We start from the raw sequence: 12971 nt of genomic DNA, 5'->3' as shown, positions 1-12971 counted from the left end.
TCAAGTAGGTATGATTTCAATTTGTTTTTGAAACCATTCCTGCTGTCTGTCAGACATTCTATTTCATCTGGTAATTTATCAAAAAGTTCTATAGCAGCATATTTTACCCCTTTCTGTGCCAAAGACAGGATAAGTAAATGGTAGTGTAGGTCATTCTTTTTTCTGGTATTGTAATTATGAATGTCGCTGTTGATTTTAAACTGGTCCATGTTGTTGAGAAAAAGTTTCAGTACTGAGTAAATGTACTGTGAAGCAGTTGTAAGAATTCCTAACCTTTTAAACAGATGCCTACAAGATGTGCAACTATGAACCCCACACATTATTCTAACTACTTTCTTTTGAGCAGTGAATACCTTTTTGCCTAAGTGTTGAGTTGCCCCAGAATATTATTCTGTGTGACATCAGAGAGTGGAAGTATGCAAAGTATGTTAGCTTATTAATTTCTACATCCTCAAAATTGGCAATTATTCTGATTGCAAAAGTTTCTGAACCTAGTTGCTTTAGGAGATCCAAAATATGAATTTTCCAATTAAGATTCTCATCTATATGTACACCCAAAGACTAGTATGCTCTAACCTGGCTACTGACTTCTTTTGATGTGTTATGTTTATTGAAGGAATTATACTTTTTGAGCAGAAAATTGGATGTACTGTGTTTTTTCAAAGTTCAGAGCAAGCCCATTCGCAGAAAACCAATTAATAACTTTTCCAAAGATCTTATTTGTATCATTTTTTATCGGACTTTCTTTTATGGATTAATAATTATGCTTGTATCATCAGCAAACAGTGTCAGTTCAGCATCTTGTTTCACATAAGAAGGGAGGTCATTCACATATATGAAGAACAGGAGGGGACCCATGATCGAACCTTGTGGAACACCTAATGTAATTTCACCGCAGTTAGATGAAATGGCAAACTCCTTTGAATCACTTGAAGCATATAAAGAGACTTTTTGCTTCCTGTTCTCTAGATATGACTTAAACCACTCGTATACAGTTCCATTTATACCATAGAATTATAATTTCTCTAACATAACGTCATGGTTCATACAATCAAATGCTTTGGATAAGTCACAAAATATTCGTACTGATGACATTTTACTGTTTAAAGACTCTATTATGTGGACAGTGAAATTGTATATTGCTGTCTCAGTGGAACAGCATTTCTGAAATCCAAACTGTGGTTTACTAAGTATCCCATTACTGTTGAGATGGCTAACCACTCTTGAGTACATTACTTTCTCAAAGATTTTTGAAAATGCTCTAAGCAAGGATACTGGCTGGTAATTATTGTTGAATTGCAGACGGGCACAATAACAAGACTGCTAAACAAGTAAACACACACACACACACACACACACACACACACACACACACACACACACACAAACCGAGCGAGGTGGCGCAGTGGTTAGCACACTGGACTCGCATTCGGGAGGACGACGGTTCAATCCCGTCTCCAGCCATCCTGATTTAGGTTTTCCGTGATTTCCCTACATCGTTTCAGGCAAATGCTGGGATGGTTCTTCTGAAAGGGCACGGCCGATTTCCTTCCCCATCCTTCCCTAACCCGAGCTTGCGCTCCGTCTCTAATGACCTCGTTGTCGACGGGACGTTAAACAACACTAACCTAACCACACACACACACACAAAACCACTTAGAAGCAATCTGAGTGGTGGGAGTAAGGATAGGCCGGGGCAGTAAGGGAGAGAGATTTGGGGGGGACAAGGTGGGGAGAAGATAATGCAGCTAGGTGTACTGGGGTGGTTAGACAGAGGTTGGGGGGGGGGGGGGGGGAGCAGAAAAGGTGAAAAGCATTGGTGGAATAGAAGGCTGTGTAGTGCTGGAGTGGGAACAGGGAAGGGTAGAGGTGGGCGAAGGACAGTGACCACCAAAAGTTGATGCAAGAAGGGTTATGGGAACATAGGACATATTGCAGGGAGATTTCCCACCAGCACATTTCATAAAAGCTGGTGTTGGTAGGAAGGATCCAGATATCACAGGCTGTGAAGAATTCATTGAAATGAAGAATGTTGTGTTGTTACTGTGCTCAGCAACCAGGTGGTCCAGCTGTTTCTTGGCCACAGTTTGTCAGTGGCCATACGTATGGTCAGACAGCTTTTTGGTTATCATGCCCACATAGATTGCAGCACAGTGGTTGCAGCCTAGCTTGATGACTGGTTTCACACGTAGCACTACCTTTATGAGATAGGTGATGCTCACTACCAGATTGTAGTAGGCAGTGGTGGGTGGGTGTGTGGGACAGGTCTTGCATCATGAGGCAAAGGTTTGGGAGGAGGGGTTAAATAGGGATGGGTGAGGATATTGCATAGGATTGGTCTACAACAGAAACCACTGTGAGAGGGGTTGCAAGGATATTGGGTAGGGACGTTCCTCATTTCAAGGAATGATGAGAGGTAGTAGAAATCCTGGTGGAGAATGTGATCCAGTTGCTCTAGTTCAGGGTGATACTGAGTCACAAGGGGAATGCTCCTCTGTGGCCAGACGGTGGGGCTATGGGAGTTGGTGGGTGTCTGTAGAGATAAGGCATGGGAGATCTGTTTCTGTACAAGGTTGAGAGGTTAATTACAATTTGTGAAGGCCTCAATGAGACCCTTGGTATATATGGAGAGGGACTACAGATACGATGGACATAGGTGGCTAGGCTGTATGGAAGGGACTTCTTGGTATGGAGTGGGTGAAAGCTGCCAGAGTGGTGGTATTACTGGTGCTTGGCAGGTTTTATATGGTCGGAGGTACTGATGTAGCCATGTTTGAGGTAGAGGTCAACATTGGGGTAGGTGGCTTGTTGGTTGAGGAGGACCAGATGAAGCAAATAGTGGAGAGAAGGTGTTGAGGTTCTTGAGGAATGTGGATAGGGTGTCCTGACTCTTGATCCAGATAACGAAGATTCATCAATGAATCTGAACTCAGTGAGGGGTTTGGGATTTTGGGTGGTTAGGAAGGATTCCTTAGATGACCCACAAATAGGTTGGCATAGAATGGTGCCATGTGGTTGCCCGTTGCTATACCCTGGATTTGTTTGTTGGTGAGCCTTCAGGTCAGAAGGCAGCAACTCCTGAACATCGTTAATTGTGTATGGATACCAATGCAGGACAATTCGCAGGATTTTGTGCACCATGCTCACAGCATGCCCAATATTCAGGCAATGCCCCATGCACTGCATGTTTGCGCACCTCTGTTTGAAATCCCCAGCATTGTTGTGGCCACAAGTTCGACTGATGTCGGACCAATTGATTTCCTCCTCCTGCGACATGCACTTCAAAAGTGTCTCCCTTTTCACATGTCATAATCATTTTCTCCACACTCATAGCAGACATTGGAGGAATGGCTATTTTCATAGCTTTGAGTGTCTGGAACTTCTGCAGGGCTACTGGTGTGTCATCACCATTCTTGTAAAAAAGCTTTACCAGCAGTTTGCAATTATTTACAGAGACAGTTATTTTGAGCATTCGGACACAAGCTAAGGAAGAGACCTGTGCATATTCTGATGCTTGCAACACCATCTGTTGGTCAAATTGTCAAATTGCCCATTAAGGGTCCCCCCCCCCCCTCCCCCCCATGATGTTTCCCCCAGCATCAACAGTATGCTGTCCAAATTTGACATCAATCTGAGTAGTGGTTCTCTGTCTGTGTCATTTTGAAACTGGAACTTTAATTATTGATACCCTGCACAATGAAGTACTAATTAAAAAGCTACACAAATATTTTACCAGGTCTTGAAAAACTTTCTAAGTAGTGCAAGTGACTAGCATCTTACTTTAGATGTTCAGAAATGTAAAACTGTGTGCTTAAAAAATGCATAAATGTTGTATCCAAATACTGCATTATCAGTGAGTCACGACTGAAATTAGTCAAATCGTACAACTACATAGGTGCAACAATATTGGGGGTGAAGTGTAATGGTCACATATGCTAAATCATAGGTAATGCAAGTGACAGGCTTCAGCTCATTGATAGGATAAAGGGAAACTGTAATCAGTATATAAAGAAGACTGGTTAAGAAAGCTTGTGTCACTCATGTTACAGTATCTTTCAAGTTTGTGACACTCATACTGAATGGGTATGACAGGGGTTTTGAACATATACAAACAAGGGTAGCGTGAATGATCACAGGTTTGTTTGACCCACAGGAGAGCATCCTGTAAATGCTGAAGAAGCAGGTGTATGAAGTTAGGCATAAACTAACCTTCAAAAACCTACTTACAGAATTTCAAAAACCACTAGCAAGTGAGGGAATCTATGAATATAATACAACCCCCTGACTATCACTCCCAGCCGGCCGGTGTGGCCGAGCGGTTCTAGGCACTTCAGTCTGGAACCGCTACGGTCGCAGGTTCGAATCCTGCCTGGGGCATGGATTTGTGTTATGACCTTAGGTTAGTTAGGTTTAAGTAGTTCTAAGTTCTAGGGGACTGATGACCTCAGATGTTAAGTCCCCATATCACTCCCATAGGAACTGTGAAGGAAAGATTGGGCTAATTGCACAGTCCCTTTTTGGATGGATTGAGAAGAGTCAGCTACAATGCGCAAAACTGCACTTGTGTGGTCCATGGCCCAGCCTGACTTGGCAGTATTCAGTATGTCTTGGCTTTGCTCTTGACTTTCTTGGTAGTTCTCAGTAGAGGATGACATTTCATTAGACAGTGCGACACCCAGTTTTTGATCAGTAAAACTTTCTTCACTTTGGAGAATCATGGTGCCAGCTCTGTTCATCCTTTGCTGTTTGGTATAAAGGAAGTTCACAGATCCAGTGGCTATTCACTCAAAAAGAGGCAATCTAGTGGTGTATCATCACAAGTCTTTAAAAGTGAATGGAAATCACAGAAGAGAAGAATGAGAATTTTCATAATCTATTATGCATTTGCATAATCGTTGGGTACCACAAATTGACTGTGAAATGACATTACAATGCCATACAGAAAGAATTTAAATATTTAGTTGGCGATGAAAGAGCTAAAAATTATGATTGACACATGTTTTGTGTGGGATTCATTGTTCTGTACATGAAGTAGCAGCTGCGTTGGCAGGGAGTACATAATGAAATTGATTGTATGAATAGCAAATTTTATGAAGTTGGACACATTAATACACTGTCAGTTGCAACAGTTTTTGATGGAAGTTAACAAAGAATATGGAAACGACATATATTACCGCAAAGTAGGTTGGTTAGCCAAGGGTCACATCTGGAATGAATTTTTGATTAAAAACCTGTTATTGTTGAATTTGTGAAGGTAAAAGGAAAGTGAGAATGAAAAATAGAACATCCAGATTAGTTTCCAGAACTCATGTTGTAAGTGGATGTAAGAAAGACTTCTCAAGATGAGAAATAATTTATTTGTGATTTGATGGGGATGTATTTAAAAAGAACTGCATTGTGGCAGGGATGAATTCTGACAGAAAAAAGTGTCCATTTCTGTAAGCTCATTGCTGTTAAAGAAAATATGAATTTTGAAGAATTCATTTTGGTGTTGATAGAATTACAGACAGTTTTCTAAATGTTTTGAAAGCATTGCCAGTCTTACATCTGTTTTTGAGCTGTTTTCAAGACTGTTTGCTAATTCAGTTGATTGCACCCCTGCGCATGTGCAGGTGGAACTGGTTAATCTGCAGTGTAATGCACATTTAAAAGACAAATTCTTTTTGTTAAAACTCTCCAGGAGCTGTACGTCATTTTCCCACATCTCCATAGTGAAGTTGCAAATGTGACACAATATATTGATCAACATATTTGTGTGACTGGCTTTTTTTGATTAAGAAATGAAATAAGTCATGATTATATGTCAGCCTGGGTGCTAAAAATTTTTGAAATTGTCTGCATCTGTCTGTATGCCAACAGAGATAAAAATAGTATTATATCTTCAGTGCACCAAAAATAATTAAATAATGCTGTAAATTTGTTTTGTTTGTGATCTGTTGTTATGAAATATGAAAGCAGGCTGTTCAGTGTTCCTTGCATGATTACATTGCCATCTAAATGCAGTACATTCACAGTTTCCCTTCCACGACTCAGACAGGCTGGCGTGGGAGTGGGGGAAATGTGCAACCAGGCAACGGCTCCACACATGTGCAAGGGCACAAAATGCATGCAGAGTTCTTGGCCATCCCTGCTCTAATGTGGCACAGCAGGAAGTACCCTTTGCCATACATTTCACTACTTTTTGTAGAGTATGAATGTATTTATAGATCAAGGTTGGTCTTGATGTGCAAAACTTTGCGTTTGCACGATGTGCTGCAGCTGTGCAGTCTGGGGCTGACACTATCTCGGCACTACTTCGCTCATCTCAGCTTTGCTTGATTCCTTTTGAAACTTCTCCGTACTGTGTGTTGTCATCGCTGCTTACACTTCACTATGTTGTTGTTGTTGTGATCTTCAGTCCTGAGACTGGTTTGATGCAGCTCCCCATGCTACCCTATACTGTGCAAGCTTCTTCATCTCCCAGTACTTATTGCAACCTACATCCTTCTGAATCTGCTTAGTGTATTCATCTCTTAGTCTCCCTCTACGATTTTTACCATCCACGCTGCCCTCCAATGCTAAATTTGTGATTCCTTGATGCCTCAGAACATGTCCTCCCAACTGATCCCTTCTTCTAGTCACGTTGTGCCACAAACTCCTCTTCTCCCCAATTCTAGTCAATACCTCCTCATTAGTTATATGAGCTATCCATCTAATCTTCAGTATTCTTCTGTAGCACCACATTTCGAAAGCTTCTATTCTCTTCTTGTCCAAACTATTTATCGTCCATGTTTCACTTCCAAACATGGCTACACTCCATACAAATACTTTCAGAAACGACTTTCTGACACTTAAATCTATACTCGATGTTAACCAATTTCTCTTCTTCAGAAACGCTTTCCTTGCCATTGTCAGCCTACATTTTATATCTTCTCTACTTCGACCATCATCAGTTATTTTGCTCCCCAAATAGCAAAACTCCTTTACTACTTTAAGTATCTCATTTCCTAATCTAATTCCCTCAGCATCACCCGACTTAATTCGACTACATTCCATTATCCTCATTTTGCTTTTGTTGATGTTCATCTAATACCCTTCCTTCAAGACACTGTCCATTCCGTTCAACTGCTCTTCCAAGTCCTTTGCTGTCTCCGACAGAATTACGAAGTCATCGGCGAACCTCAACGTTTTTATTTCTTCTCCATGGATTTTAATTCCTACTCCAAATTTTTCTTTTGTTTCCTTTACTGCTTGCTCAATATACAGATTGAATAACATCGGGGAGAGGCTACAACCCTGTCTTACTCCCTTCCCAACCACTGCTTCTCTTTCATGCCCCTTGATTCTTTATAACTGCCATCTGCATTTAGAAAGGAGAAAAAAAGCTCACTGGCATTAAAGAAAACACGAATTTTGAATAATTCCTTGTGGCATTGAAAGAATTAAATAAGCAGTTTTGTAAAAATTTTTAGGACACTGCCAGTGTAACATTTGTTTTTGAGCTTTTTGCCATTTCACTCGAAAGTGCCACTGTCCATGTGCAGACAGAACTGACCAATCTACAACATAATGCCCATGTAAAAGACAAATTCTTTCATATTGAACTGTCCAGGAATTCTAAGTAGTATTCCACTGGAAGAGCTACCACGTCTCCATAATGAAGCTGAAAACATGAGATCAATATTTTTATCAACATATGTGTGTGAAAGGCTGTTTTAAAGTGTAAAACTAAATAAGTCATGATTACATGGCAACCTGAGTAACAAAAATCTTCGAAACTGAGTGTGTGTGTCCATATGCCCACAGTTTGTGTTACACATAAAATATTTATGTCTTCAGCAGACCAAAAATTATATAAAATACTGAAAATTTGTTTTGTATGTGATCCATGTTGTTGAGAAATATGGAATATGAAACCGTGTCACAAGGAAGCTGTTCAGTGTACCTTGCATGACCATCTAATATGACACTTTTTCAGTTTTGCCATCTTTCCGTGTGTGGCATGGTAGGGGGGGAAATATAAAGCCAGGAAAGAGAAATTTGCTCATGTGCAAGACCTCCACAAGTGTGCAGAGTACTTGACCACTTTGGTATTGATTATATGGGGCAATAGTTTGCCTGCCTACAGAATATATCTTATATTAAGGCTTTGAGAATAAGATGAGAGAGACTGGGACACCCACAAAAGCAGACTGTCATTGTTCTCTTCGTTCCATGTGTGAATGGAATAAAGAAAGGAAGTTGTTAATATTAGTATGAAGTACCCTCTAACACTCTACCACTCTACCATTCAGTGTACAGTAGCTTGTGAACATTACATTGTGTACTTGTATAACTTGGCACAGTAATGGTGTGCCACATATGCAGCTCTGTATGTAGATCCATATGATGAATATGTCACTTCATGATACGTGAACAATTTTAGTGGTTCATTCCCCCCTTTTTTTTTTCAACCAAGCCTAATCCAGTGGCCCCTGGCCCCCTGCCTCCACTTCCCTCACTCCTCCCCCCCCCCCCCCCCTCTCTCTCTCCTCTCTCTCTCCTCTCTCTCTCTCTCTCTCTCTCTCTCTCTCTCTTTCTCTCTTTCTCTCCTTCCCCCCCTCCTCCATCTTAATTGCAGCAATGAGTACTTCCAAGCAATCCAGTGTGTCTACAGGGTCATGTCTTGACAACACATTTTCAGAAAGTGCTTATATTCTATAGTCCTCCCTTTTACTGTTTTCATAATTGTTCTGTTGAAGTAGAAATTTTCTAAATTAAACTTAGCACTTTCAAAATTACAAAGCCTTTATATTGAGCTCTGATTCCTACTGGGATCTGTCCTCTTAAGTATTGACAAAACTCATTACCCTTGTTGTTAGAAATTCTAGTATTGTGTAGACTAACAAACAGTTGTATGTGGAATGTGAAAGGTTAGGAGAAGTATTGAGTTGAGGTGTATATGGGTTGAAATTGCTAGTAGAGCATTCTTCATAAGACTCAGAGCTCCAGTTGAGAATCTTGGTCCAACATCCACTTTCTGTCTGTCATGTACCATTGAATTTGTGTGCCACCTCTAGTTCAAAGATTGTCATACAGTCCTGTATCAAGTTTTTGAAGAATTTAAAACTTTGAGCAACACAAAGTGCCCCTACTTGTGTCAATGTGATGTATCATTACATTTTACTTCCCTCTGCAATCTGTATGGAGCCTGAACCTCACTCTTGTTCACTCGGGCTAAATGTTAGTGTAAAATGAACAGTCATCTTTTTTTCCCTTCTGTATATCATACGTTTCAGCCTTTCCTTGCAGGCAAATCAAATTCATTTGAGCACTTATTAGCTTCTCCAATACTTTATGTTTTTCCACCAGTGACCTCCAAAACAACAGCCATTGTCGCCGCCATATTTGCTAGAAAGTCTACCATAGAGATGTCTGTGGAGGGTTATCATGCCATTCATAAACCTGTCATTGGACAACCTTTGTGATGTACACCAAGCAGGTTGTGGTTTTCTTTAATACAAGTCCAGAAAACAGGCTATGCTATTCCTATAATCCATTCCTACTTTTCTTGGTTGCCAAATGCGAGAGTAATTTACCACAGTCCGTGACAGTATTACGTAGTTCCTTTCAACTGCAAAAGTTGCTATTAGAATTAACGGGTACTCATAAACTGCTTCTACTGACAGCTTCCGATACCATACAATACATACAACAGGATACTGTGATGCTTGTTTGTAGCTGTGATTTGCAATCTCTTGTGAAACACATATCCAGTATGTGACATAGTCTTCATCAGTGTGAGGATAAAATATTCGACCTTCTTCATTTCTCATTATTGTCATTTGTGGTTTTCAGTGCTTTTGTAACTCTATTGTGTGTCTACTGTATTCTTAGTCAGGTTTTAGCTACCCTGTAATGTAAATTTTCAGTCCTTTTCAGTTCCTTTCAAACTGCAAAAGTTGCTATTAGAATTAATGGGTACTCATAAACTGCTTCTACTGACAGCTTCCGATACCATACAATACATACAACAGGATACTGTGATGCTTGTTTGTAGCCAGCGATTTGCAATCTCTTGTGAAACACATATCCAGTATGTGACATAGTCTTCATCAATGTGAGCTTAAAATATTCGACCTTCTTCATTTCTCGTTATTGTCATTTGTGCTTTTCAGTGCTTTTGTAACTTATTGTGTGTCTACTGTATTCTTAGTCAGGTTTTAGCTACCCTGTAATGTAAATTTTCAGTCTTTTCTTTTTAGGTTACATTGATCAGACTGAACATTGTGACCATCTTCTTAATAGAACATTGGTCAACTTTTGAAATATTATACAGCAACAATTTTGTTGGAGATGGGTTCAACACTTCTTTGGCAGGTTTCTGGAGGTGTGTGGTACCAGACGTCCACACAATTCCCATAAATTACAGGCAGCTGGTGCCCAATAGCATACCAGATGTGTTCTATCAGGTTCAGATCAGGTGAATTTGGTAGCCAAGTCATCAATGTGAGCTCACTGTCATGCTCTTCGAAACACTGTAACCTCACTATGGCCTTGTGACATGAACATTATTCTGTTTGAAGATACCATCATCATTGGGAAAGACATTGAGCATGAAGGGATATAGGTGGTCCACAGTATTTTTCACGTGGTCCACAGCTGTCACCATGCCTTTGGTTACTACCACAGGCTCCATGGAATCCCAAGTGAATGTTCCCCTTAGTATAATACTGCCCTTTTCAGCCTGCATCTGTGGTATGGTGCACTTTTTGAGCAATCATTTGCCATGATGATGGCGTAACCAGACATGGTGTAACAAGAAATGTGATTCATCTGCTCAGGTAACGTGTTTGCATTGATCCACAGGCCAATATCAATGAGCCCATGCCCATCTGCTACATAGCCCCATTTTCAGCAACGTGCACAGTACACTATGCTCCAAAAAATTTGCATGTGCACCATCATTGTTCTCTATTGTCAGATTTGTCACAGATCACTATCTATCCTGCTGTACAGAACAGACAAGCCTCCAACCTATATATTCTGTGAAGAGGCATGAACACCCTTCACTGTCCACCTGTTTGTGGTTTCACCACCCTTCAACAACTATCCTTAGATGCTCCAATTGTAATACATGAACAGCCAACCAGCATTGCCATCTCTGTTTTGGGGTTGGATAACCATGACTGTTATATTAATTGGAACATACCTACCCAAATCACTTCTGATTAATTTTTAAGAGGTATTTTGTTTGTTTCAGCTGATTATCTGTTGTAAACTTTTCCTGCACCTCCTAAGCCCTCGCTGATTTATAACCCCCTTTCATTACGTATATTCACTGTTACATTTACCATGTAAGGTTTTATTTTATAGTTTCATGACATGCTTCAGTTAATCTGTTGTTCTCAAATTTTCAGTACACAACTAGTGAATGCCGCTGTCTAATTGTTTGCGAAATGTGTAACAGCTTATACCTCTGTTCGGACACCATTGAGTTCCTGCTGGACAAAGTGATATTGTTATCTAGAGAGACAGTTACTGCTTGTGAAGCAGATCTAGACGAGTATGTTGATGGAGTCCTAGTTCGGGGAGCAGACCTGAATTTTTATATGTTTTATTTGTTTGAAACTCTCATTGTAAAGTACTTGAAACTGGTCAAAATTATGAAGCAATCATCACACAAGTTAAAAGAAAAACCAAAACCAACTATGAGAAATATATTAGAACTATGGAGAAAAAAATTTTGTGATAAATCTGCTACCGAAAATACAAACTGTGAAGAGGAAGATGAGCATTTATCAAGAATAAATGTGTGGAGTTCATCATTAGAACAATGCCTCATCAAATTTTCAGAATCCAATCCAAAGTTGACTTTTGCTGTTTGGACGTCTTTTGAGAAACTGAAGGAAAATATTCAGATGTAAGTCTATATCTCCTTTTAAGCACTTGTTTATCTCCTTACATTGTAATTTAGTTGTATCCTTTATTTAGACACTCTATGAAGCTAAAGTTCATGAGAACTGTTCTCAAATGTGGTGCTAATGCATCTATCTTTATCGTGCCGTCTGTCAGTTGCTGTGGTAAGTGAATGTGGTGCAATGTAGCTTTGCATCCTGTGTAGCCGTGTATTTGGCTGTATTCTGACAATTAAAGACAATAATGGTTGAGACTAATTCTGTATGATCAGATTGTCTCATATTGGTGTTTGCTTCATTTGAGTTCTTACCTGACACATTACACTGAAAGTCATAAACTGAAATGAAAGGAAAAATTGGAAAGAAATCGAGATAATGGATACTCAAGAGCAACTGAGTTATGCAGCTTGCCAGTAGTGTGCAGCATATCTTTTCATCCTGATGGCACTGGCATCTCGAGTAAAATCATTGGGAAGGTAACCTGGCCTCTCAATTATCACCCACAACTCATGAATATTTGCTGAAGTTATGTTTAAGGTCCACACATCTCACTTAATAGTGCTCTTATTGTGTTCAGCTTTAATGACCGTATTTTGCTAGAACCTGTCTCTCTACAAGTGGAATAAGTGTGTGTTGGTATTTGCAGACACACACAGATGTATAGGCTTGCCCTCATGATACAATAATGAACAAAATTCTTCTCTCTTGGGGGGGGAGACAAAAAAAAAACAGTCAAACATTTTATGACTGCCACGGGTATTAAATTGCAGTAAAAGTTTCATGTTTATAAACAAGCTAATATCTCATAAGTCTCATGAAAGCAGGAGCTTGTAGTTCCAAACTGATTATGTCAATTGTGTAAAAGTCTTGATTCAAATAATAAGTCCATTTTTTTTTTAAATTGGCCAGTCAAATCATTGTAGCTCTGTAATCTGCTTTACAGCATGTAGCTTGCACAAATACATTGAGGGGACAAAGGTCATGGGATAGCTTCTGATACAATGTTGGATCTCCTTCTGCCCAGCATAGTGCAGCAACTCGATATAGCATGGACTCATTGAGTCATTGGAAGTCCTTGCAGAGATACTCAGTGCC

The 12971-nt window shown here is 39.9% G+C and overlaps 1 protein-coding gene across 1 annotated transcript in view; it reads left to right on the top strand.

Moving 5' to 3' along the window:
* The window catches only part of LOC124778822, a 161879-nt gene extending 149994 nt beyond the window's left edge, over window positions 1-11885 (top strand). The window contains exon 5 of the mRNA XM_047253670.1: window positions 11379-11885. Coding sequence (XP_047109626.1) covers window positions 11379-11885 — 507 coding nt within the window. The remainder of the gene's footprint in view (window positions 1-11378) is intronic.
* The last annotated feature ends 1086 nt before the right edge of the window (window positions 11886-12971 follow it).

Source organism: Schistocerca piceifrons, chromosome 1 (genome assembly GCF_021461385.2).
Source record: "Schistocerca piceifrons isolate TAMUIC-IGC-003096 chromosome 1, iqSchPice1.1, whole genome shotgun sequence".
In the NCBI taxonomy this organism is placed as follows: Eukaryota; Metazoa; Arthropoda; class Insecta; order Orthoptera; family Acrididae; genus Schistocerca; species Schistocerca piceifrons.
The sequence above is the reverse complement of the archived record's forward strand: the minus strand, read 5'-3'. Positions and strand labels throughout refer to the sequence as shown.